Source organism: Anneissia japonica, unplaced genomic scaffold (assembly GCF_011630105.1).
Source record: "Anneissia japonica isolate Jap-2015-1 unplaced genomic scaffold, ASM1163010v1 scaffold1949_len687591_cov173, whole genome shotgun sequence".
NCBI classification, from domain to species: Eukaryota; Metazoa; Echinodermata; class Crinoidea; order Comatulida; family Comatulidae; genus Anneissia; species Anneissia japonica.
The window spans coordinates 193,521-220,549 of NW_022754854.1; the positions used below are offsets into that span (position 1 = coordinate 193,521).

Here is a 27,029-nt window from a genome sequence, read left to right on the forward strand (position 1 = left end):
AATAATAATAATAATAATAATAATAAGATTTATTAAGCGCACATCTCCACTAAAGGAGAAAAAGAATGTTTATCCAGTCCCAGACCGAGTTACATTTTCTTGCAATTCACATTGGCGGATCTGGGGGAGGGGGGTCATGGGTCCTGACCCTTCCCTTGGGCAACAAAAAAAAAAGGAAAAAAAAAATAGAAGAATTCTAGACCTACATTTTCAGGACCCGTGAGCTGTTTTTTTTTTTGTTTTTTTATGTTACATTAAGAAAATTAGAATTTTGAAGAACATAAAAGTCATTAAAACACACTTCAAATATTGGGAAAGCTCATTCATCTAGGAATAAAAATTTTCCCGGGGGAGAACCCCAGGACCACCCTTTCTTTTTGGGATTTATCGAATCATGGAAAAAAGAATACGCATGTAACTACTCATTTATTTATGTATGTATACACACATAAAATAAAAAATGAGAAAAATTTACCTGACCGTCTTCAAGAGGGGAAAACCTTGAATTTTGAAGAACTTAAAAAGTCATTTAAAAGACGTTTCCGAAGTCAGGAAAGCATATTTCCCGCATTCTATAAATTGAAATTTTCCCGGGGGAACCCGGACCCCCTTTTTTGGGGGTTTCATCGATTCATTGAATCATTTTCAAGAGGGGGGAATCTTGAATTTTGAAGAAATTAAAAGTAATGAAAAGACACTTCAGAAGTCGGGAAAGCCCATTTCCCGCCTTCTAGGAATCAACATTTTTCTGGGGAAACCCGGACACCTTTTTCTTTGGGGTTCATTGATTCATTGACTTATATTCAAGAGGTCGAAAACCTTGAATTTTGAAGAAATTAAAAGTAATTAAAAGACACCTCAGAAGCTCATTTCCCGCCTTCTGGAATCAAAATTTTCCCGGGGGAGAACCTCCGGACCCTCTCCGGACTCCCTTTCTATTTGGGATTTATCGATTTATGAAAAAAAAAATTGTATCCAACTACTCAATATTTTTTATATGTATGTATACACACATAAGGCCTATTTACTGTAATAACAAGTGGAAAAATTTACCTGACCGTTTTCAAGAGAGGAAACCTTGAATTTTGAAGAACTTAAAAGTAATTAAGACACCTCAGAAGTCGGAAAAGCTCATTTCCCGCCATTTAGGAATCAAAATTTTCCTGGGGGAGAACCCCCGAACCCCCTTTTTCTTTGCAGCTCATCGATTCATTGAAAAAAGAATACGTATGCAACTACTAATTTTTTTTTTAAATGTATGTATACACACATAACCGGTCAATTTACTGTAATAAGAATGAGAAAGTTTATCTGATTGTTTTCAAGAGGGGGGGGGGGGGGAACCTTGAATTTTGAAGAACAAAGTCATTAGACATCTAGCTCAAAAGTCGAGAAAGGTCATTTCCCACTATCTAGAAATCAAAATTTTCCAGGGGGAGGACCCCCGGATCCCCTTTTGTTTTTGGGAAAAATGTTTACCCCACCTCCTAGGTTTGATTCCAGATCTGCATGATTCATATTCCTATTTATCTTATAAGTGGCCCCCCCCCACTTTGAAAAACGTTCCGCCGGCCCTGCAGTATATGGAGCATAGACTCTTAGGTACCTTATCTGGCCAAAGATATGCAGGGCCTAGTCCTAGCAATTCTTGAAAACTATTTTGACAATTTTGCCGTGTTTAAGCTCCAACTGATTTATAATATTGTACTGGCTATCCAACTAACATTATTTAACACAGGCCTGATTAAACATCAAACACCTCTCAATCGATATATATCTGTAGAATAGTTGCACTGTGCATGTTTATTTGGCCAATTAAGGTCACTCGAACTTTGACTTACTCTTCAAGAAGTTCCTGTAGTGAAACGATTTCTTCGACTTGTCGAGTGAGTTTCCGGTTCTCTTCTTTCTGTGAGTTGATTATACCTTTTAGACTCGACATGAGATTTTCGTTCTGGATTCGTTCATCTTCTAAACACTTTGTCTGAGGTGAGAGAAAATTAGAAAAATATAATTTCAATACTATATTTCAAGTTGAAAATAATGAAGATATTAAATAAACAATATCATCTCTTGACATCAATGAAGATCGTATCCAGGATCTAAGAAAGATACCACCTCAGCCCCATCATGGTTGGGGCTGAGGTAAGAAAATGTATGATTATGGCACCTCTAGATGGCTGGAAATGGCACTGATGATAACATTCTGAAATGCTTGGCAACAAAGATGCATCCTATCTGTGTTTTTATTAGTATTAGTTCATTGGTATGAAAGTTACATACATTAGATTTCTAATAAGACATCAAGAGTGTTTTGTTGTCTGAACAGTGAAACTGTTGCATTCTTGCAAATCAGTAATTCCTATTTTTCCCCCAACTTTTGAAGGGGGGGGGGGGTGCTCAAGGATTCTAGATATGCCACTGGATCAGTAGTATAAAGGAATTACCTTAACTTGCAATGAATCAAGTTCAGCCATACAGTCAGCATATGTTTTCTTCAATGATTCCAGCTCAGTAGTTTTGGCATTATAAACCTTAAATAAGAGTTAAATGAGAATAGGGCATATTTTGAAGTATTACAATAAAATACTTTAAATAAAGTAAAGAAGATTACTATATTTCTAAAATAGTTTTGAAAAAATATAATAAATCAAATAGTAACAGAACAATACAAAAGACATATCAGAGTTTAAAAAAAACAAAAGTTATGAAAAAAAAAACTATTAAAATAATAAATAAAAAGGTTAAATCATTTTATAGAATAAAAGATTTCTTGAAATTCTCATGGAGAGTAAACAATGAATCCCACAAATTAGAAGTAATGTTGTTGGTCTATGAATGAGATACTTACTTGGATGAACCGATATATATAGTAGATTCCTATAGTAACTTACCAACAAAAAATAATGGAACTGTCTAACTCAGGCTTATCTAATACATCAACATTACGTAACCATTATAAACATTTCCTTGAGATATATCGATTCACCCTCAGTATTCAAAAAACTATATGGGGCTTGCCATGCTAAAACCAGCAGCAGTGACTAATACAAGAAAATTTACTTTTTAATTTATTCTCATTCTCCACATTATAAGCTTTAAAATGATAGTTAATTCATTGGATTCAACTTAATATTGCCAAAGTATTACAGCTTCTCTGTACTAAAATATACAATACTGCTGCATTCTAATACTAATTACTCAGTTTAACATTTAGCGACAATACGCTGGCTTTGAGATGGCATGCCTCGTATTAGCTTTTGCTTTACAATAATAAATACGCTGGAGATTGGTTCCGAAAATAGTTTGTTGATTTCTGTGTTTTGATGAGAAAACTCCAACTGTAATCATCTAGATTGATGATTATTATAATTTGTTGTTTACCTTTAAAACAATATACAGAGAAAGAAATAAACAATGAATATACTGACCTCATCTCTGTCGGTCTGCTCTTGCAAGTGAACCTCAAGCTCAACCTTCTTTTTCTTAAGCTCCACATCTAATGAATTGGATTTCATTTCTTCTGATTCCTGCAAAACATTATGAAACAATATGTCTATTTGCAAGTGCAGGAAAAAACAATTTTCAGTTTAAAAGGGAACTAGGAAGATGGTATTTTTTTCTAAAGGAATTTTTGATAATAAATTTTTTATGTAGTTATTACGACTTACCCCTTTAGCAGCGTGACATCAGTGTAAGGTACTGTAACCAAAAATTGTATATAACGCCGTGCGTGGCGCTATACGATCTTTCGTTACAGTAGCTTACACTGATTTCACGCTGCTAAAGGGGAAAATTAATAATAGCCTACAACACAAAAAATTTCCAAAAAAAAAGAATTTAAAGTTGATTTTATTACTAGTGACCTATCAAAAATCCCCTTTAGAAAAAACAAAATCATCTTTCTAGTTCCCATTTAACATTAATAGCTTTCCAAAATATACAAATTAAGAAATTAAAGTTTCCTGATTGAGCGAAAAAATACTTTTCAAGCATCAAATTTTTCAATTTTTAGTTTACATTTTATCCACCAAATATGCATACTAATAATGATTTTTAGGAAATGAACCTTAAAATTGGCCTAAATCATTAAATTGTGAAAAAATAATTGCCGACCTACTGACACAAATTTCGAAATGTCTCTGTACATGGGCAACACAACATTTTTTTTTTGACTTATTGTTCAAGTGCAGAGAAACAGAAAGAAAAACATTATATAAAGTTAGGGCACTATTGAGGAGGCATTAAGAATGACTTTCAAAATTCCTATTGGAATGTACTTTGGGAGGGGTCGCTGATAACAATACCTGATAAGTTTTAATAATCTGTTGACAGTTCCTTCTTATCTGCTCCGTCTCTTCTTTGGCTTCTGATAATCTCTGTTCTGTCTTTGAAAGTTTAACCTTTGTTTCCTTTTATTAAAGAAAAAATGGATAATAATATAAATTTAAACCTGGTAGAATGTATTTTCGCGATTTCAGGGATGTAGTTATAGTCGGTGGAGGTGGGCAGGGCCAGCCAGCCTTGAAGTTTTCCAACCAGTCTAAAGCTAATTTCATGGACTTGCACCAAACCTTATATTTTGAGTTTTCCTTTCCTCAGCATGCCTCCGCAAAATGATAGTCAAAAGGAGGCGATTTGCTTGAGTATTCTATGGTAGTCTAGCAGGCTACTGTTTTCGCCCACAATGAAGCTGGTGTCAAGCACATAAACACCCCAAACACATTCTCATAGCAGCCTTATGTTTAAGTAAGCAGTAAGTAAATTTACTCATTGATTGTCATTAAGATTTCAATGACAAGCCCTGATCTCTAGGCCTACTTACCTTGTGAGCATCTAACTCGGTCTTTAACTTGTTCTGGGCCCATTTAACTTTGATACCCTGTGAACCAACTTCTTCCTTCAGCTGTTCTACATCTTTTTGCTGGTTAGCTAACTCACTTTCCTAGAATATCATACATATATTCAATCAATAATATCATTATAATATAAAATTGAAAACAGTTACTATAGCCTGGCAATTAAGATGCTCATGCTACTGTTGTTTTTTTATTTGTATATCGGCCAATCCAACCATGTGTTATACTAAGCATGTGTTATTTTGCAGATTAATGCTGACATATATAAATCATCAGGAACAAAAATGTGGAATATAAACAAATTACATTGCTTTTACCTTTGTATCCAACTTTCCCTTTAACTTGGCTCGATCAGCCTTCAACTGCTTTAGTTGTAGTGTAACAGTTTCTAATGTTTTTGCAGTTTCCCTCAATTTCTTTTCCAAACTTTCTCTCACTTTCTGTTGTTCCATCACTTCATTTTCACTCCTGGCATACTTGATCACCATGGTTTCCTTCTCTTTTACTGTTTCTTCACATTTGGTTTTTAACTGCAGAAGTAAAGTAAATCAACTGCCAAATTTGAATGTGTTATTTATTAGCTAGCATCATAAGCAAAGTAATACAATTTAAATGTGGCACGCGTACACTATACCGTCTTTTTTGTTATAAAAAAAAAGATTGCTTCTAGTCTATTTTTGTAGAGGCACCCTAAGACATACTCACGCCCCCCCCCCAGTCGCTGTCTCTTATACACATCTAGATGTGTATAAGAGACAGTCTCTNCCCCCGTACGCACCCAACGCACCACCCTTGGATACGGGCCTGTAGTGCAGTTAAGTACCTTATGTTATCTTTAAGATTTATATTAGTTAATGATAGCCTTCTGATAGTGTTTTTAAATTTGTTTATTTTTGGGTTCTTTCCTACCAAACTTTTGTTGAAACAGGTTTTCCAAGTTAAAATAAAGCTAATTATTATTATTATTATTACTATTATTATTGCAACTATACTTGAATACTTACTTGAGTTATTTGAGACGTCATTTCTTGCTGAAGTTGGAAAATTGTACGTTTTGCGGCGGCATCATGAGACAGTTGCCGTTCTTTGCTCAACTGAAGCTCTTTCTTCTGTTGCTCCACGACTGCATCTAACTGAAAATATTCATTTAAAAAAACATTATTTTACTAAATTTCAAAAATTTCCTGATAATGTGACAAAATTAGCAAGGAAATCAATTTAATTGCCATTTATTTTTCTTTTGCAAACATGAGTGAATTATGACAAAACTATTTTACCTCTTTTATTTGAAGTAAATGGTTTTCTTTTAAAGTCTCCAATTCTGTAATTTGTTGAATAGTACTATTATCATCTCCACCTTGTTTATGATGGGAAGAGGTCTCCTTGCATTCCTGTAATCTAAAAAAACATAGAGAGAAAAGAATAATGTCTCATATTATCAGAAAACAATTCGAGAAAAAGTCCAATTTAATAGATAAGATAAAAATTATAATGGAACAATAATAGTAATATAATTAACATGGGTATTAAAATTTATGTACTAATAATAATTATAACAATATTAAATATAATTTAACAATATCATTATTTTAATAATAATTAAAATAATAATATTATTTATTATAAATACAAATTTGCATTTCTGACCAGCAAACTCAATTAATTAATATACTATATCCTACAGCACTGCCAAAGCCTTGGAATTACACAAGTTAACATTATACCTGTAGTTGCCTACTGGAAAAAATTATTTCTATACAATATCTGGCAAGTTATTTGTTGACAGATGTTAATAATAAAAAAAATTACTATATTATCAAAAAAGAGAGGCTTATGTTTAGGTATCTGACATGACAAAATCATTGTTTTCATTCTTTGGAACTTTAATGAACCGTGACAAACATTTTACAAACTAAACAAGACAATTTCTCAATATTTGTGTGAGTCTCATTAAAATGTCAAGTTAGTTTTAATTTTACTATTTATTACAATATTTTACTTAGGGTTTCAAACAATAATATACCAATTATGTTGATGTGTGAATTTGGCGGAAATCAAATCCACAGGACACAGTGAGGATATATCCAAAGCAGATCTTACATGTTGACAGCTAATTTAACACTTAATGGGAAACACAATGCAAATGCTAAGCTGGATCAATAATCTCTATTCTAGTAGTAATTAACGAAAACTCAACATTCTATTGGGCAATTATTAGCATAATTAGGCCATGTGGTATTTGGAGCCAGGTTTCTGTAGCAGGTATTAGAGCATGTAATGTAATGTACATGGAGTGCTTTATACCGAAGCGCTCAAGGCATGGGCAACCGTAAAACCTCGAATAGAAAGCTCCCTCTTTAGTTTGCAAAAGTAGCTTCGATTTCAAGATAGCATGGGCTTCTTTTCAAGATAGTATGTAAGTACACACATTGTGTACATGAATTTCAAAGAAACAAAATAAAATAAAAACATGCTTGGTTTATACAGTAGTTTCAAGTAATTTAATGCCAGTTAATAATACACTCTATGATAGAGTGTAGTTACAGTGGCCCTACTTACTGTTTTGCAGTATTAATCCCTAAAATTTACAGCATTCATTTTTAAAAGAAGCCCCCTCTTTACTTTGCAAAATTAGCCTCGAAAAGAAGCCCATCCAAAGTTCGCAAAAAAACAAAACAAAACAGAAGAAGCGCAAGGCTTCAATTCGAGGTTTTACGGTATGTCGGTAGCTTGTATAATAAAGTCTTCCCTCTCCCCTAAGGGTCACTTTATGTCAAACAAAGCTAACTAGTAAAAACTAGTGCCAGCAACAGTACTCTTCTCACCCCGGGGGGGGGGGCACACTCTTAAACATTTCTATATGGGGAGGTGCCACATTTACGGGGTATATTTTCAAGGACTTGGTAGCACAAGTGTGGGAAATACGGGGGGAGTTGCAGCATTTATGGGGTATACTTGCGAGGACTTAGTAGCACAAGTGTGGGAAATAACCGGGGTGAAATTGGTAGTTAAAGTCCCTGGCCTATTCTGTGTCAAAGTGCCATGATTTTCCGCACGAGGTTAGCCGGAATTTCAAGCTACACTGTAGACTGGGTGCTAAGCTGGTAAGAGGGTTTGTTTGGACCAGTTATTAGGGTAAATCCCTACTCATTTCTGAAAGTCTGAAAGAAGTACCAAGCTTTTCCAGTGCACATGAGCCATTGTGTACACTGGGTCTACGGTTTGTACAGTAGCCTATATCTGAGAAGACTTGTTCCACCACCATAATGTACCTGCCCACCATAATGTACCCATTACTCAGTAGCCGACCTACAGTATTTGGGACATTCTTACTATCATGAGGGTACAAGGCAGGGAGTTATCTACCACATCTTTATTTATGTGTATTTAGCCTACTACAGCTACCCACACTACAGTACGGTATTTTCAATTTGTATTAATACCGTAAGCATTTTTTATGTATTATAAATTACTGAAGTTATCCATGCTGTGGTCTATACATCTTGACTAAAATGCCATAGCTAACATGAATTATTTTTTGCTAAGCGCCACTTTGGATAAGTATAGTACGGTAGTGCTGATTATAACATTCTATTTTGAATATAGGTTGCAGTGATTAATCATGTTTAAAGTGCTGCAGATTGTCAGTGCTCCTGGGCTTGCTGCAATTCATGGAATTTCTGCAATACATCAATAAGAAAAGTGTTTATAAATTATAAATATTTGATTTTTTTATTTTTACTTTTTTAATTAGGCCAAGTATGAATAATATAATCATATGTAAGAACTATTTGACTGTAATAAGTAAGCTAAGTGCAAAAATGGTATGTGTTTTCCTCCTCAATGTAAAGAAGTGCTAAGCAAGGCTTAGGCTATACAATGTTGTCCATCAAGCACTGCAGTGAACAGTGCTTCTTGTCTGCTCATAACTGTTTAAACTAAGTCTGAAAAAGCTTTTAGGAGTAGACACATGGGAGTATAGTGCCATACAAATAAGTCTGTTGGCCTTTAAAAAAACATAAGACAATACAAAAAAAAAAAAAAAAAAAAATACAAATTTACCAGTACAAGATATGCAAGAATGCAATAATTACATGTCTGTGTTGTTTTTTTTCTCCAAATTTCAATACTGAACAGTAAATCAAGGAAATAATGGTGTCAGTTTTTTGTATGCATTGGTCTCCTTTTGGGTATAGTTTATGTTGATGTTTTAGCATTTAAGTGTATTGTTGTTTTACTGCTTCACTAAAGAAAATGAACAGAGTCAGGTTTTTCCATGTCTCGTGACATGCTCTTGACTAGTGTTACAATAAAACACACAAAAATAAATTCTAATCCATGCCATTGTTTTCATAATCTAACTTATAAGTTGGGATTTTTTTGTTATAAAAAAAGTATTATACAGTAAAAAACAATACTGTAGGCCTACAGTAAATTTATTAAAATTAAAGATTTATTGTCCCATGCAAAATACACCCCCACCCCACAAAAAAAAAATCATGAATATCATTTTTTAAATTAACTTGCTGATTTTTTAAGTAACATAAAAATTATTCAACATAGACAATGGTGTATTTTAAAAATGTTTAGGCCTCTACCCATAAATTTACAGCAAAAAATGATAAACATACTTCCAGACACTAGAAGTATTTTATTATTTTTATTATCACCATCCAGTAAAAAAAAAAATCAGGGTACACATTTTTTAAATTCAATAATTTCTATGCCCAAGTTAATAATTTGTATGTTAACTGCTAAAGGAGCTACAGTTAGTTAATTTCAAAATTATTTTTTTTATGATTTTTTTTTGGTCATTTTCAGGAGAAAATACATACTTTAATACTAGAATCATAAAGTAGATATCACTGTAATAAGGAAAGAAGAGCCTACAGTATGTCTGGTAAATGACTCATCAACGATCTGAATTCTTATCAGATAAATGTTAGATACTGTATCTGATGATATCTTGGAACATATTGCAAAGTAACTTAGTATGCTACAATATTGGCTCCATGTAATATTTATATAAAGTGATTCTTCACACAAATAAATTCAAAATGAAATTATTATTATTGCAATATGCTACTACAATACAACTGTATACAGTATTCTAAAGGTCCACTGAATCTCACATAAGAAAGCATAATACTGTATACTCCACAATGGCGTGCATTTCAATACTTGGAGTATACTGTATTATACTTTCTTGTATATATTCTTCTATTATAATTTTTTTTAAATATAGAAATTATTGATAGAAATTTCTATCAAGCTTAAAAATATGAATAACCTAAACTAGTAACAGTAATCGGAACACTCATAAAAACCAAACACATAATTTAGCCATTGAACATGAATCCAAAAATATTGTTTGTATTTAATTTATATCGGTTGGCATTGGGAAACAATATTAAAAAAAAAAAAAAAAAAAAAGATCTTTGCATGATATAGCCTATAGTAGGCCATAAAGTAAGATACTGCAATTGTAAATACGACTGACTAAAGAACACCCTGGTTAGTAAGTAAACAAATATGGTACATTATTACGAAAGATTAAAGGTCAAACGCATATTTTCTCCTAATCAATGCCAACGTCAAGCATAGCATGTTAATTACGTGAGCTTCATGTAATTGTAAGGTACAAGCTTTCATTAGCATTGCCAATCGTTCTGTTCTGTTGTCTATTTCTACCTGATTAGTACTGCATGCCAGTATATTTACTGATAGTCATCAATTCATATAAAATGTAATTAATTCAGGTCTGATGACTACCTGTATTACCATGTTAAAATATCCAGTGAATAAAACATACAATATTTCTTACTTACAAAATTTCATTATTTAAAAAATTATTGTTTATTTTTCTGATGTGAAGTGCATAGTGTAGAAGCTTTTCTTACATTATATGATTTATACAGGCAATGATTGGTCTGTACTGTATGTTTGACAGACAGTCCGCAAAGGCCCATTTAATCTTATTAACTCAAGAAACAAAAAGAATGTTTCCAAATCTTCTTACCGTTTAATTTCTTCATTCTTCTCCTCGCATGATTTCCTTAATTGTTCAAATTCTACCTTCATTCGCTTCAACTCTGCCATTTCTTGGATGTCAATGGCTTCCTTTCGCAGTCCATTCGGCAAATCTAGTTCACTGGAGTCACTCGAGAGCAAATCCTCAAGTTCAGAGAGCAATGAATCAGCAGCATCATTGTCATTATAGTATTGGGATGGAGATGGAGTAGCATCACTTGAGGTAAGCACCACTTGGTTTTCTGAGGCTTTTATATCCTCCAAGCATCCTTCCTCTGGGAGGGTGATGCTTGTATTGTCTTTTGATATTTCATTTAATTGATTTGTCATTTCACATCTTTTAACATTCATTTCACCTATGCTATCCACATTTTTGTTAGTTCTTTCTGTGATTCCTTCAGTATTTTGTATTTTATTGTTTAATAGATTTGCCTCAGATTCCAAAAACTCTGCACCACTGTCTTTGGGCCTCTCAGAATTGTGTTCAAGATTTTCAGTGGAAGCATCAGAATAAATGATGGGTAATATTCTAGATGAAGTGGATGATGTATCTTCTATACAAGATTCTAAATGAGGTTGTGGGTCAGACGCAAGATCTTCAGGAGAAGAACCATCAGACACCAGCTTATCTACTGCTGGTTCTGACATTTCGGAGGATTTTAGAGAATCTTCAGACAATGTAGATTTTACTGACTCATTCTCAGTAGTAGGTTTAGATTGAATTTCATTTAACTCTTTTTCAAGTGTATCATTATGGTTAAACGCTTCATCATTTTGTGCAATATCCTTGTCATTTACTGAATGAACATCAGCATCACATGTTACTTTTGACCCTGCTTTCAATGATTCGGTAATGGCAGATTCAATATTTGCCGCCTGATCAGAACTCAAATCTTTTTCTTCTGACCCGTTACTATTATTATCCTGACAATCTTCAGCTGAGTCTAAAATTTCAGGTGACACATTTTCCTCATCACTGTCTGGGGTTACTGAGCGGTTTCCATCATCTGCATTACTTGCAGATGGGAAAACATTATCCACCTGAGGCATCGATAAATTCTCCATGCTAACAAATGGTTCCACGTAGTCTTGCGTGCTATCCCACTCCAATTCACTGTTACTGTTTCGTTTTACAGGCTCATCACCGGACGCAGCAGCATCATTACCAATTTCATAGTTACTTTCTGGGATAAGCTGTTCATCGATCGTTAAAGTAGACCTACTTAGTTCATCCTTCAATTCTCCCAACTGTTCCTCCTCTGCCATCTTAATGACACATAGACATTTCCTGAAATTATACAAAAAAATTGAAAGTTGTATAAATTTAAGTGAAGATTATACTTGTTCAACTCAAACTGAGAATATGAATGATTCTAAAGAAGGCAGAATTCAATTATTCGTATGAAGTGAATATTCATAAATTTTACAGAATGAGACCTACAGTAGCTTATGTCGAACATCTTATATGTTTGTCTCGTGAAAGAATTGCCACTTAGGCGAGAATTTTTTTATACCTTGTTTAGCGGAATCTGCCAATTGCATATATTGATGATTTCGAAAAAATATAACATTTTATTTTTTGCCAATTAGCTCATCCGCTGCCATGAAAAAGGGGAAACATCAGAAAAAAATAATCGTTTATCTTTAGTTTTATTACGCCCTCTGCTGCCTTGAAATCTCCAAAGATAAGATATGTATATTTCTTCCTAAAATTATATAAATTTGAAGCATTAACCATCCTATTTTACATTCACCAATAAAATTCTATTTTCATTTTCTCCTCCGTCTTGATGATTTGGCAAAATAAGAAAACAAAATTTTATTTTTATTTTTATTCTGCCCTCCTCCGATAATCTTTAAAAAAATAAGTACGCGAAACAAGGAAGTCTCTAGTAAAGTGATTAAATTCACTATTGGCATATATGAGCCTAAAAATAAAATAACACAAATAATAAAAAATACAGAAAACCATGTCGCACTCAAAGGAGCATACTGTACCACAGAATTCCGCCCATACCATTGCAAATTGGCATTATTTTTTTTTCATTTAGAAATTTAAGGACGTGAATACATCCCCCAACACCCCTTCCCCAAAAAAAGATAAATGATAAAAATCTCACAAATAAAGATAAAACATTTAATTAATTAAACTTACTTTTTTTTACAATCACATACAGTTCCACTCTCAATAAGTCACTGATCAAAACAGTCAGATGTCAATGATTTACAGACATTTTATTAGGAAAATCCTTTGATTTGCTGGCAGAAACACTCAAAGAATAGGCTTCAGTATTTTTAAACGTTGAAAAAATGAATTTTTTTTGGTTCTAATTTTCAAGAAAACTAAATAGGCCATACTAATAATAATTTAAACATACAGAACAATTCAATTTATTTGCTTGAACTTTTCCACTTCAAATTGAGCTGGTTTCTGAGGCACAGTATCATCCATGCAATAAAAATACTTTACACTACAGTATGGGAGCTGGCTTGACCCTAATACCCTATTCAGACTAGCACCACATTGTGATCGGTTGTAACATATGGGACAACCAATTGGAATTCACAATCGTGTGTGAAAGCTCATCAATAGTAGTTAAGTATTGACATCGCAATTGTTACCTGTTGCGATTGCGTACTACAATCTTCATTATTCCTGATTACCAGGGAATTTCAACCAATTGCAACAAATTCCACAGGCACTAATTAGCTGAGGTCGGTCAACATAGGTCTAGCCACCTACAGGAGGCCCCTACAGTAGTACCGTTTAGCATGCCATTTCAATATAAAGTTTTATTTTTGTGTCTGATTTGGTCAGAATGCTCCTGTTGGTTACGATGGGGAGTAATCAGTTTTGGATTACCACCGATTACATCACAACCAATCACAATTGGATTATAGGCCTTCCAAGTCTGAATAGTGTATAACACATTTTAAATATCAGTCTCGCTACCTTAATGGTGCACAATGGCATGTTGGAAGAATATGGTAGCAGGTCAAAACGGCAATAAACCAAAATGGCAATGACAAGTACCAAAACGGCATAAACAAAAATGGCAAAGGAGAGGTTTGCGGGCTGCAGTTTATAATTTTCTGAATCGTTTTGAAATTGTCCTGATAGGGAAATTGTCCCGATAGGCAAATCGAATATTGCCATTGGCTCTTTTTCCCACTTTTAATGTTTATTATTATTATTTTGCATTTTTTACTTTAATGACATACATTGTTTAGCCTCATTTTGTCTGTATTTCAAAGTTTTATTTGTTTAAATGTTTTACTGCTTTTATATTGTTTCCCCCCAATTGTTTTAATATTGAATTTGTATGATTATTATTATTATTATTATTAATTTTTGTTGTTATTGATATTATTGCTGCTGCTGCTATTTAGCCTCACTTTTAATACTGTATAATTAATCGTTGTACACTTTCATGTTTATAATTAGTTTATTTTTTCACAATTTTATTTTTATGGCTTAAATTGTTTAGCATAGTTTTGGTCTTGCCGTTCTGACTTATTGCCGTTTTGGTCAATTATGCCGTTCTGGTCAAAAAGTGTTGCCGTTTTATTTTTTTGCCGTTTTGTCTAGAAACCAAGAATACTGTATCATCCATAGTGTTTTAAAAAAGCCATAGTTTTGATATTTTTGTGTCTTTTATTTTTCAAAGTTGGTATGGTTGCTTTAATATAAAACTAGTAATAGCAGTAATACTTTTCCAGGTTACCAGCTAGGCCTACTGTAGGCTCCAGTCTGGATGTATTTATGCCTTACCGATTTCAGGACTCTCCGAATGATACTGTTTGGCAGGTTCCTATCTATATTTATTGTAATTGAAATGGTGGCCCAGCCAGGCCTAGCCCCTAATCAACAAATGCTACTACTATGACAATGACATTATGTCGCCATACAACCTACTCTCGAAGTTTTAGTCAATCAGCTGGTTGTCACTCTCTCAAGCTCCGTAGTACTATTACTAAGCATTGCATAGCCTTAGTCTAGTTTTGCAGACCTAGGCCTAGTAGGCCTAGCTGGGTAGCTTAGGCTAGGCCCCTTACTAGTCTACCCTAGGCCTAGCTAACTAAACTAAACGGCCTGTGATTTCAATCCCTCTAGAAAGAAAACTAACAAACCTGTTTCCATTTCAGCATCAAGGAAATGCTTTTTAATCCGACATATAGTTTACCTTTTTAACTGTCACATATGTACTATTTAAGGTAAGAAAAGAAATTAGATTGTCAAAAACGAATCCAAGCGTCAATAAAAAGCTCCTACAGGTCTGTTGTTATGCCGGAAGTATTAAACAGAGTATGCAAAAGAGCCACGACTGCATGTAGTCACGTGACTTACAAACAACAAAAAGTGTAAAGTTCAATATGCTCGATTAACCAATGAGAAAGGATGGTAGTTCGGTAAAGAAGAAGAAGAGGAATGAAGACCAGACGCGAGGAGCATATGCACGTGTTTGGTTTGGTCCCCTCGTGTGAGTATTCCCAAAAAAATGTTTGCATTATTCTGTTTGATATATTTATGGATTTATAAAACATTCCATTAAAACTATGTGAAGAATTTAGGCTTATGGACATCCTCTCAAGGATAAAAACATTATTTATACTTTAAAGTATCTGTGATTAATTAATCATTAATTTATCCCTCAATCATGCAGGTAGGCCTAGCCAGCCTGCTCAGCAGTGCTGCCAACCATCATCATCGATCAGCATATCGCCTAGGCTAGGCCTAGCCTAGGTCAATGATGTTACTGTAGTACAGGCCTTGGCAGGCTTCGCAAATTTAGTAACACTGTCATGTCAGCGTTTACCATCTCAGTGACAGTGCCTTTACTACAACAATAAATAAGTACAACAACAAATGGGATGGAGTTAGGCCTAGACCTAGGCCTAGGGCCTGGCCTAACTCATTTGCACAGTTACTTGCCACTCGGTTGAAAGAACTCCCTTCTCCTGCAGTCATGGTCTGTCAATGAATAAAGATTACATTTTTGAGAAGATCATACTGTATTTCCTTGAAAGGCCTAATTAATAAATAATTACTTGTAGGTCGTTGTGGCCCATAGTGTAAAGTTTTTTAATTTTGCGGACAATACCTCAAAAACCAGCTCATATTTGCGCAGTAAAGGCAAAGCGCTAGGAAAATATAGGTTTGCAGATTTGTAAATACTGCATGATACATTGTTTATATAAAGATTAGTTGTGCAGAGGGATTTCTAGGCCAAATTTTTGCACAGAGGAAATATTCCCTGCTCAGTCCTTCTATACAGTCTGGGTACAGAGTTCATACCATCAGACGTTCCATCCCCTGGAACTAAAGATTTTGGAGGTCTCTTTTTATATGATTGGGTATTTGTTTTTGTATTCAATAGTTTTTTGCTACAGTATGGAAATTGCTGAAAAAGACTTATTTTATTCATTCTTTCAGGCTATGTCTTTAGAAGATAATTGTTTTGATTCTCTGCCTCCAAAATCTTCTAATTATCTAGAAAAAATTAGAGAGAGTCCCAACTGGCCAAGCCAAGACAGTCAAGGTAGTGACAGGTAAGAAAAGCTGCACAGGACATAACAAATTCTGCACCTGTATATTATTATTACTAGGCAATCATAAAATATATTTTTTTGTATAATTTATTAACCAAGCAAAATTTGAAGCACTATGTCTGGAAGTGATGTTTTATAGTGGTATTTTTGAGTTAAGGAAACAATTCTTGAACAGTGATGTGCATTTTTTGCAGCTGATCCAGAAGTGCTTATATTTTGGAATGAAAATGATTAGCCAAATTATGTTTTGATTAGCCAAACTGAAGAGTATAGAATTGTAAGAGGTCTGACTCGCTGGGTTTCGTTAGAACGCAATCCTATCTCAAAAGAAGTATTACCACGAACTGGAGAGTGTCTTTCAAAAGAAGGTAAAAGGCATTTGTAAATAGGACTGGTGGTAGTACTTTTTTAAGCATTAAATTGCGTGCTTACAAAATCAGGGTAGTCCGACCTCTTGCAACTCTTCGTCCAAACCAACAACGGAAGAATGTAAATAATCTGAATAGGTTCATGCACTGTTGTACATTCATAATCGTGTGACGCCACTGTACCCACAGTGAGTAAACATGGCCTAGCGTCATCGCTTTAGCAGGCTTTCATGAGCTTTCCGATCCTAGCTAGTCTAGGCCTAGCTTGGCCTTGGTAGGCCCAATTTTGCCTGACTACTTTAGCTGTTTATAATGATCATTACGATTAAAATTTTCACTTACTAATTCTTTACTCAATATCCATGTACATAACACATATTAATGATAGTTAAAAATAAAACCTCTGCACACAAGTATGACTTTATTTCATTGGATGTTTGGCTAATTGCGAGTGAAAATAATTCGCCAAATTCAGTTTTGGTTCCGATTTGGTGACTTGGCGAGCGACAGCTGTAACCTTGTACATAATGTAATGTCCATTTACTTTATATGTACATATTTTGTCAGCAACACATTCCATATTCATTTAGTTTCCCATCTCTCAAGTAAACTACCTTCTGTTAAATTTTTTATTTGTCTGTTACAACCTCCTATCAGAAATTAAAATTCAACTTTTTCACACCTGGATGTTTCAACTTACACTGTGCTGTGATAATTCTGTAGGTGTTGGCTCATTTATGTATTTGTATAAATTTTGTTATTGTTTATAATTATTATTAATATTATTAATTATTGTTATTTATTATTATGCATATTGTTTTTATCTGTTAAATTGTAGTTGTCAGAACCTTATATTAACTGTGCCACAATACACAGGGTATATAGGAATGGAGAAACCAACAACGCTGGTCAATAAAACGTAAGTTTGCGTTGATTTTTAGTAGTTTATTATCTAATCATATTCCTACTAATTAGTAGACGAGATGGAGTAACTAGGTGATTGCCACTGTTTTATTTTTAACCTTCTGATGAATTAGTAGCCTGTTCTGGAAGTGATGTTTTGTAGTAGTGGTATTTTTGAGTTGAGGAAACAAACCTCAAACAGTGATACATATTCTGCTAACTGATCCAGAGCGAAGCCTATTTCTAAAACATGGTGTCCATAAAATCTATACTTCATACGTGTACTGTAACGGAAATTCATTTGAGTATATTCCGTGCCATGGAAAAAATTATTGGCTAAGGTAAATTTATGGATATATTAGACAATGTGGTAAATATGATAAATGACTTCATTTTACCCACAGTATTTATTTCATTTTCATAAATTTATGTGAAATAAAGTTTTCTGAAATTTTGGATGAAGCCACTTCCAGTAAGTTGGGTTAATTGGGCTTTCTTTAACATATCTACAATCCGCCCTCCAATTCGAGACCACTCTGTGTATCTGAAATTTGGGGTGGTCTTGGAGTTTGGTCTCAAATTAGAAACCTCTAAATAGAGACCACAGGCCTCCAAGCAGCATTCCCCTCGGAATTAGAGATGTCTCGAATTGGAGGGCAGACTGTGATTATATTTTACTGTGCGTGGTGTAACCCATCAACACTGATTTCCTGGAGGCAATTTACAATACATGCAAATTTTATGAGTTTGGGAGAGAGGGTTATTTTCTTCGAGATTCTTGCAGGAGTTCAGGAGGGTGTCCCGATTTCCTGGAGACTCCCGCGGCTTGCAAGATGCTTAAGACCCCTGCATTTTTGTGCAGAATGCACCCCCCCAACCCATGGCAATCCTTGATATGGCACTGAATACTGTCAAAGATATCCATTTGTATAGATAAATTGAATCTGTGTATATTGAGTCTTTGATTATAAATGAAGTTTATAATTTTGTGTAATATACAGTCTGTTGTAATGAAACAAAGCTGTGGTTGTTTTTCTCTTAGGCCGGTATCACAATTAGGTAGTTGGAATCCAATGAAAGATGAATTCAATGACGAAAGCTTTAATAGCTATGAGACTGGCCTTTCAGGAAAGTATGGAATTCTCTGAATATTACCATATTTTTCATTAAAAAATTGTATCAAATCCTTTGTCAATTACAGAATTAAAGTATGTAATGCCATTTCGCTCAATAACATTTTAATGCTTTAGGTGTTGAGAAACAAATAGAGAACTTTCAATTATAATTTTTATTGCGTTCCTTCAAATACAGCATGAGCGCCAAGAAGGGTAACCAAGAATTTGAAAGAGGTATCCGACAACAAGGATTTCAGTTTTATGTTTCTGGAATCCCGATGCAGATGACCCAGGTAAGAAGTGTAAAAAACAGCAAAATATATGTAAAATATATAAAGCATTATGAAAAATGTATATAAAATATATATAAAATGTTGTTAATTGGAGGTTTAGACTGACTGTAACAAGGGTTTAGCCAGAAAAATTAAATAGGCCATCCAAAATGGAAGCCAGTCTGCGTGGCACTCAGCCGATGTGGTGGGCCACGCCCATCCTTGGGAATCTAAACCGAATATTTGTACGAAAACCACGTACATTTCAGTCAATAAATGTTGCTTTTATCAAACCAAACGTATATATGATTTAGCTTTAGTTTAATGTAACATTCAATTGATTTGAAGAATATAAAGAATTTGCTAAAGGTAGACCAGGCCCAATAAGGCTACAGGTAGGCCGAGCTGATTAGGCCAAATAGTCTATGCCGTCTCGGTGAAGGTGGCCGTCCTAAATAATTGTAGGCCATCGAAAAGATGGCCGGATGCCTCGCTGGCTTAAGCTGCATTCACACCGAATTCGGTACGTATCGCTAACAAAACAAAAAAAGGATATCGAATCAGCAGTAAAGAATAGAGGCGCGTACTAAGACGGGCATCGAAAACGTTCTACAAACCGAATTCAGATTTGGTGTGAATCTACCTTAAGCCTGTGGACTGTAAATACATAATATGCAAATCTTCTGAATGTAACAAAAAAGAAATAAAAAAGAAATTAGGCAGTCAAAAAAGGATGTGGTATAGATGAGAAACATTTCTTTTTATATCAGCCTAAAGGTCTGTCCACACTATCAGATTTGATGTGACATTTGTGTGATGATGTCATATTATATCCACGTAGAATATGATAGTATGAATAGAGCTTAATATTGCATACTACCAGCCTTGTAGGTTTTCATAATTCTTTATTTAAAATCCAAATATCTGTCAATTTCTCTTCGTCCAGGAGGGACTGAAAAACCTGTTTTCGAGAGCAGGAAAGGTGGTGTCTTGCAAAATCTGTAAATCTGATCGACCAGATTCAGATTCCACGTACGGGTGAGTTGGGTCAATTGTTAATACATCTGTTTGGATTCATTTAATTTTATTTGTTACGTTATGTTTTTCTTTTATCTTTAACATTTTCAATTATGTGCACAAATCTTGTTTCATAGTTTTGTGGGAATGTCGACTGTTAGTGAACTAAGTAAAGCACACACTCTGTTGAATAATTACGAGATTGGAAAGACTACTCTCAGGCTGAGGGTCGCCAAAGGCACAGAGAAGTATCTACAGGTATTCATTAAAATTGTTATTTACATAATATTTAAAGTCAAGACTGATTTGAGTCCATGAAATATGAAGCAAATTTAAACATATTATTTCAATACGACTGGAAAGGGTTAATATAAATAGGTGATGTTATGTTTGAAATTAGTGTAGCTCATAGGTTTCAGGTCTTTGCATTTTATATAGTTATATAAATGAATAAACATAGCTTCAGATATTGAGACTGAAGCAATGATTCTCAATCTTTTATTAATTTAAAGTAGTCTATACAGGTCTCTAATAAAATACCACCTCCAATTAAAGACCGCTTTTATGTGGTCCCATATTACCAAATGTCTTTTTTCTTTATTATTCTAATTAGAGACCAAAGCTGCTAAAGACCATTGAAACTCCGGTCCAAAAAGCGGTCTTTAATTGGATGCAGACCTATAGTTAATTTCAAATAAAGTAAAAAAAAAAATTGTTGTGTTGACCTTAAATGGAAAAAATCGAGATCGAAGGTCGGTTGGTCGGAATTTTTTAAATTTTTCTAATTTTTTAATTTCAATACACACTTGGTTAGTATTTATTCCGTCGCTAAATAAATAAATAAATCAGTTTAAGAAAGATTTATTTGACTTTGAAATGTAAAATAATAATGTATATCCAATCCACACAATCACGCACTCTATCTGGTCATCATTAGGAATGAAGATGACCTGATATACAAAACATTGAATAATATGTGGCAAAGACGAGCCAAACCAGTCACTCGTCGCAAATATTGTTTCAGAGCTAATGGCCAAAACATACTGGAATGCCATTTCTGAAATCTATTTTATGACACTAGACTAACTTTTATATATCTATATATCATGCTATGCTGTTATTTCCTCCATTTTCAATGTTAAAAACAAAGGTTTTTAACAATTAAGTAATGGTTTCTGTCTGAGAAATGCCCAAAATCATTGAAGGCTGATTTCCCAAATATTGTTCTTTAAACAGTTGCACGTTTAAACTCCTGTAACTTCATAATGGAATGTCAGATTTAAATGATTCTTTTACCATTTTAGAGCTCTCATTTTACTATTTAACGTATTAATAACTAAAATTGTTTGTGACGACTGGTTTGGCTTGTCTTTGCCACATATTATAAAAGTGAAATTTCTCCAATATTATCGCCAAATTAATTTTTGGAAGAAATAGTCTGACTTTCATGAGGTAGTGAATATAATATTTTTTCTTAAAAGGAGAAAGATGAACTTCAGGACAACACATTTCACTATAGTGGTGGTGAATCACAGAGCAGCACTCGAAGCCCTCGCACGATGGACAACCGGTATGGCAGCCGAGAGAGATCTTCCAGCGAAGACACTGACCGTCTTGGACTCCCTCAGACTGTAAACAAACATAGTGAAGAAACTGTCACGAAGAAAATATACTCTTTCAAGAGTCTTGATGCCATGCTTATCCAGATTTGTGTCGAGAAAGACCGCCGTGTACCTTTAGTGACTGATAAAACACTTGTCTTGAGAAGTGGTAGTTCACAGCTTCCGTGGATGGTAAATGACGTGAAGATTACCGTTGAGAGCACTGGCCTCTGTCTTGGTGAACTGGAAGCTGAGGATCTGAAGAATGTGTCTGCTCAAATCCAGAGATCAAGACACAGCAGCTCAGAGCAGATGCCAAAAGAAATCCCACCAAACACTAGAGAAACTGATCAGGCAAAAGTTGAGAGTCAAAACCATGGCCAACAGAATGTGATTGCTACTGTAAAAACTGAACAGTCTGAGAAAAAGCCATGTTCACCGTGCCTTAACTGTGGACGTCCAGGTAAACCTTTAAATCTTGTTGAGAAGTTGTTGGTGCAACGGTTAAGGCTCAGATTCTTAACCCTGAGGTAGGGGTTCAAAACCTTTGCTGTGCAAGTCTCTTGTGTCTTTGCATTGGGAACTTTATCTATCTAGTTGCTCAACACCACCAAATAATTTTTTTTTTTTTAAATTTTTTATACATCATCAGGCGCTTTTACAACAATTGTGTTGGGCCTTTTTTGCTGGTAGGGGGACAATTTTGCATTGTTTTTTTTGTTGTTTACTTTGTCTAACTACATTTTCTGTTTGTAGGCATGAACTGTTGCTCAGTGTGCAAGGGCAGCTATTGCTCAAGGGTTTGTCAACAGAAACACTGGCCATCACACAAGCTCCACTGTAAATCCATCATTGCCAGGTCAGAGTTCATAGATGATGTACAGTGTTGATGATAGGGAGCTTTCGATTTGTGCGACGACGTGATGCTAGAACGGATTCACTCGTGTGTGACCGTCTACCATCCTCTACCAAATTACGTCAAAGAATCCATGTGACAATGAAAATTTAACGTTCTTGTATGCGCAAATGACTTAACCCTCTGGATACCGGATTCTTTTGTAGTGCAAACCCATGAATACCGGATTCTTTTGCAGTGCAAGAAGGTTTTTTGCGTTTTTTGAGTATACATCATTCTGGTAGATTTTTGGGAACTTTCTGTAAATTATACAGAAAAATGTTTCTAAAAACAAAGAAAGCTTATAGAATAAGCTTTCATTTGATGTATAATTATATTTTTAGGATTTTTTTTTCATAATATAATATAATATATATAATATAATAGAAATGACAGAAAAATGCTACATATAAATCGTCAGCAAAAACCAAAAAAAAAAAATTAATTATAGCCAAAAAAAAATAAAAACAAATATAAAACATTCCTATTACACACAGTTATATAATTTATTTACCCAACCATCCATAACTATAAGCACGATCTTTCAATTCAAAAGCGTCGACCACCCTCACATTTCTAGGTCTAGTCTCATCTTCATCAAGAACATCTCCGCCGTCAGAACTGCTTGAAGCCCCACCGTCATCATCGCTAACAGGCACGTCTAAGTCTCGCACATCTAAAAACTAACCTTCATCGCTGTCTGAATCAAAAATCAGGTCAATCGCTTCCTCAGCTGTGTACACATCTTGTGCGGCCATTTCGAAAAATTTTTGAAACTAATAACGATTTCAAATTGATATTTCTAACAATTTTTATATAAGTGCATGTGAGTTCTTCACTGATTTCGGAAGAAAAAAGCTTCACGCATGCGTGTTCAAAATTTCTGACGTATTGGAGCTAAAATACAAACCGAAGAGCGATTTGAAAACCACCTATTTTTTAGTCACTAAATTTCGACTGCAGTCGAAAATGGGAATTCTCGGTTTGAGGTCAATTTCGACAGACGAAAGCTCCTAAAATATCAAAAACGTAAACCATGCGCTATACAAGTGTACAGTCATAGACTGTTGAGATTGCTTACCGATTAATGTATATTTAAGCAAGGTACAGTAGTTGAAATATTTTTTAAAAATTGTTGACAGATCCAAAGATTCTGAAGTTGTTCTCGAAACGGACAATTATGTGTATTTGAAAGACATTGTTGTAACTCAACCGGAAAAAAGTGAATTACAGGTAATTTATTATAATTTATTTATTATTTAAACAGGGAAACGTGTCCAGTATAAAGCTACAGTTAACCTATGCAAGTTTTCGTTTTGGGGCTTAGGGATTGAAAGGGAATATTCTAGTTTTGATGACATTCAGGCAAGGGCTGAGGCTAGAGAAAAATGTTGTGCCTCCCACCATGAAATGTTAATATGATGCATCCAGCACCTAATTTTGTCTGAATGCTATATATAGCTCAACAATGGTGGTCTGGAGGGAGACACCTTTTTTTCCCCATTTTCAATTATCCCAGTGAAATGTACAATTCCCCAGTGCATTATAGCCAACAGTGGTTGTATGGGTACATGCAAAGTATGTTTTTAAAACTGATACAGTATTGTGTTCGTTTTTACCCTTCCAGACTCGATACATTCCAGTTGAAGGGGTGTCAAGTTCCCGCAAACGGACAAGAATCTCCCAGAAAATAATCCAGCTCCCACGAATTTATTAAATTTGCATGTTTTTAACTACTGTATTACCCCTTTATTATCATTTTTCTCACAGAAGTCCGTCAAGAAGGCATTCCCATAAGCAGCAAAACAAGTTAGATCTGCTAAGACAGCTTGTTTAAACAACAACTTCTAACTTCCAGCAATTGACACCTTTACTTATTCCTCTTTACACATCTTCTCACCTATTTCCCTAACTACTGCATTTGATGTTGCTCTCATCAAGTGTCAATCTTCAAGACTATTTCTCATTTACTCTATATACTAAATTTTTTATTTCTGAACCATGTGACTGATTTTGTTGCAAGACCTCACATAAGTTCTGTACAATTTCTCATTAGGCTATGACCACACATGTCGTCAGTCCAGATGAGATTTGGGTGCAGTTTAAACAGAGGAGCAGCATAGAACACTTCCCCGCCATCTGTTCCATGACCAGTGACTACGAGATAGAAAACACTTCAGGATATAAAGCAAAGGTAAGGATAATGGCAGTACACACCATTTTTGCTAAAGTTGAAATAAAAATTTTTGAGAACGTGGCAACTACCACTAGGGGACATCCAGAGGCCTACATATTTTTGCTCTACGCAGTTGTTACTGCTCTGTGAACTGCCGTGAGACATTCTTGTTGTAGTGAGTTGGCCTAGGCTTGTCTTTGAAAAAAAAAAAAACTAGCCAAAACAAAAGAAAGGAAAGAAAATAGAGGCACATAAAACCTGCAGTGTTTTTATTTGTAGAAGCACTATAAAGAAGATGCGTGTCTGGAAAAACGAAATTTGGTCAGGTTTGGCTGCCGGATGTCCCCCAGTGAAAAATAGGGAGATGTTGGCGGCGCTGTTTCAAAATGTACCCGATAAAATTGTGTATAGTGTGATCTATGAAGAATGTTTTCCCTCTTCGTTTTTTTGGATCCTATGCATAGCAGCATAAGAAGAACTATAATGGACTTCTTGTATGCAATTGTTTGATTAAACTGAGTTAGCAAGTGAATTCAAATTGTACACATGCCCAGAACAAATTATAGACATACTTTTTTACCATCACAACTAAAAAAAACAAAAACAAAAAACCTCCGAAGGAGTGAAGCTAATATGTTGTTGACGTCGTCGTTGGTAGTAAACAGTTTGTTACCACGATAACTAAAGTTTAAGTCCGATTGGTTTCAAACATGGCAGAATACAAAATGGTAATAAGAAGACGGAGCATATTGTTTTTGTGATATGTGTGAATATGCTAATTTCTCATTTGCATATATTTAATATTTCGCTCATCAGGATATTTACAATAAATACCATCATAACTCCCATAGAAAATTTCCAATTTAATTGAAATTGCAATATGTCAGCCTTTACATTAACAAAAAAAAAAAGTGATTCAAATTGAAGTTGAAATGAAAGTTTCCTTCATATTTTTTTCATTAATGAACTTTAAATAAATATCGGATTTAATGCAATTTGCTTAATTGCTTTTCTGAAAGTGTTTCAAACTTTTCATTTTAATTTCTGGTTTTATTATCAAACTCATTGGAATATAAATTGAATTATGAGAAGGTTTACAAAAAAAAAAACAAAAAAAAAACCCATTAAAATCATACAAAATCCTTAAAAATTCAAGTACCAACAATCATTCAGAAAATGGCCCACTCAAGTTGTCGTCGTGAACGCTGAAACTTATCCACCAACCTTCACGATGTTCATGTATGCTACGTGCTCTACCGTATATCTTGAGCACTGGAACTCATTCACCAACCTTCACAATGTTCATGTATGCTATGTGCTCTACCGTATATCTTGAGCACTGAAACTCATCCACCAACCTTCACGGTGTATGCTATGTGCTCTACCGTATATCTTGAGCACTGGAACTCATCCACCAACCTTCACGATGTTCGTGTATGCCATGTGCTCTACCGTATATCTTGAGCACTGGAACTCATCCACCAACCTCCACGATGTTCGTGTATGCTATGTGCTCTACCATATATCTTGAGCACTGGAACTCATCCACCAACCTTCACGATGTTCGTGTATGCTATGTGCTCTACCGTATATCTTGAGCACTGGAACTCATCCACCAACCTCCACGATGTTCGTGTATGCTATGTGCTCTACCGTATATCTTGAGCACTGGAACTCATCCACCAACCTTCACGATGTTCGTGTATGCTATGTGCTCTACCGTATACCTTGGGAAGTGCACTGTTGCGCGGTGTGTTCAAGAAGTGCAACAGTGCACTTCCCAGTTATACGGTTGTAGTTAGTACTTCGCCGTCAATGCTTCAATATATGTTTTAAGGCATCTACCAGTTAATGATTGATTTAAAGCCGATGATTGCATAGCTAACTATGCCAGCCGTAACCTGTAACGTAGGCCTTGATAGAGACCTTGTGATCAATGATTCACTCACATCAGCATGCAATGGGGTTAGATTGAACGTCCTGACTCGTCTCGTGTACCCAGTCGTTTGTAACCTACTGTTGAACTTGATGTTGCACAGAAAATAAAGCCCAAAGGCGATCAGACTTCTAATTTACTTCAGCCATGTCATTAGTGACTTTTGCAACCCTCTCTTTTTTACATTTTGTATTTTAGGTTAAACCTCTCTAGAGTCTGCCTGAGTAGATAGCGTAGGCTAGGCCTAACTATATTGTTAGGCCTAGGCCCTAGTAAGTAGGCCTAACCATATAGTGTGTGTGTGTAT

At 34.7% G+C, this 27,029-nt stretch overlaps 2 protein-coding genes across 2 annotated transcripts in view; one reads left to right on the forward strand and one right to left on the reverse strand.

The window, feature by feature from the left end:
- Positions 1–15,182, reverse strand: part of LOC117123288 (coiled-coil domain-containing protein 186-like) — a 25,587-nt gene extending 10,405 nt beyond the window's left edge. The window contains exons 1-10 of the mRNA XM_033269158.1: positions 15,021–15,182; positions 10,879–12,177; positions 6,137–6,257; positions 5,864–5,992; positions 5,177–5,389; positions 4,826–4,945; positions 4,308–4,412; positions 3,432–3,530; positions 2,448–2,534; positions 1,842–1,984 (exon numbers count right to left, since the gene is read on the reverse strand). Coding sequence (XP_033125049.1) covers positions 1,842–1,984; positions 2,448–2,534; positions 3,432–3,530; positions 4,308–4,412; positions 4,826–4,945; positions 5,177–5,389; positions 5,864–5,992; positions 6,137–6,257; positions 10,879–12,155 — 2,294 coding nt within the window. The 5' untranslated portion in view covers positions 12,156–12,177; positions 15,021–15,182. The remainder of the gene's footprint in view (positions 1–1,841; positions 1,985–2,447; positions 2,535–3,431; positions 3,531–4,307; positions 4,413–4,825; positions 4,946–5,176; positions 5,390–5,863; positions 5,993–6,136; positions 6,258–10,878; positions 12,178–15,020) is intronic.
- Positions 15,183–15,282: 100 nt separating this feature from the next.
- LOC117123284 (tudor domain-containing protein 1-like) overlaps positions 15,283–27,029 on the forward strand; it is a gene marked incomplete in the record, with an annotated part of 28,156 nt that continues 16,409 nt past the window's right edge. Inside the window, 11 exon segments of the mRNA XM_033269155.1 lie at positions 15,283–15,370; positions 16,324–16,439; positions 17,646–17,726; positions 18,753–18,842; positions 19,022–19,118; positions 20,044–20,135; positions 20,252–20,372; positions 21,596–22,178; positions 22,472–22,574; positions 23,753–23,843; positions 24,667–24,804. Of these exon segments, the coding sequence (XP_033125046.1) occupies positions 16,327–16,439; positions 17,646–17,726; positions 18,753–18,842; positions 19,022–19,118; positions 20,044–20,135; positions 20,252–20,372; positions 21,596–22,178; positions 22,472–22,574; positions 23,753–23,843; positions 24,667–24,804 (1,509 nt within the window).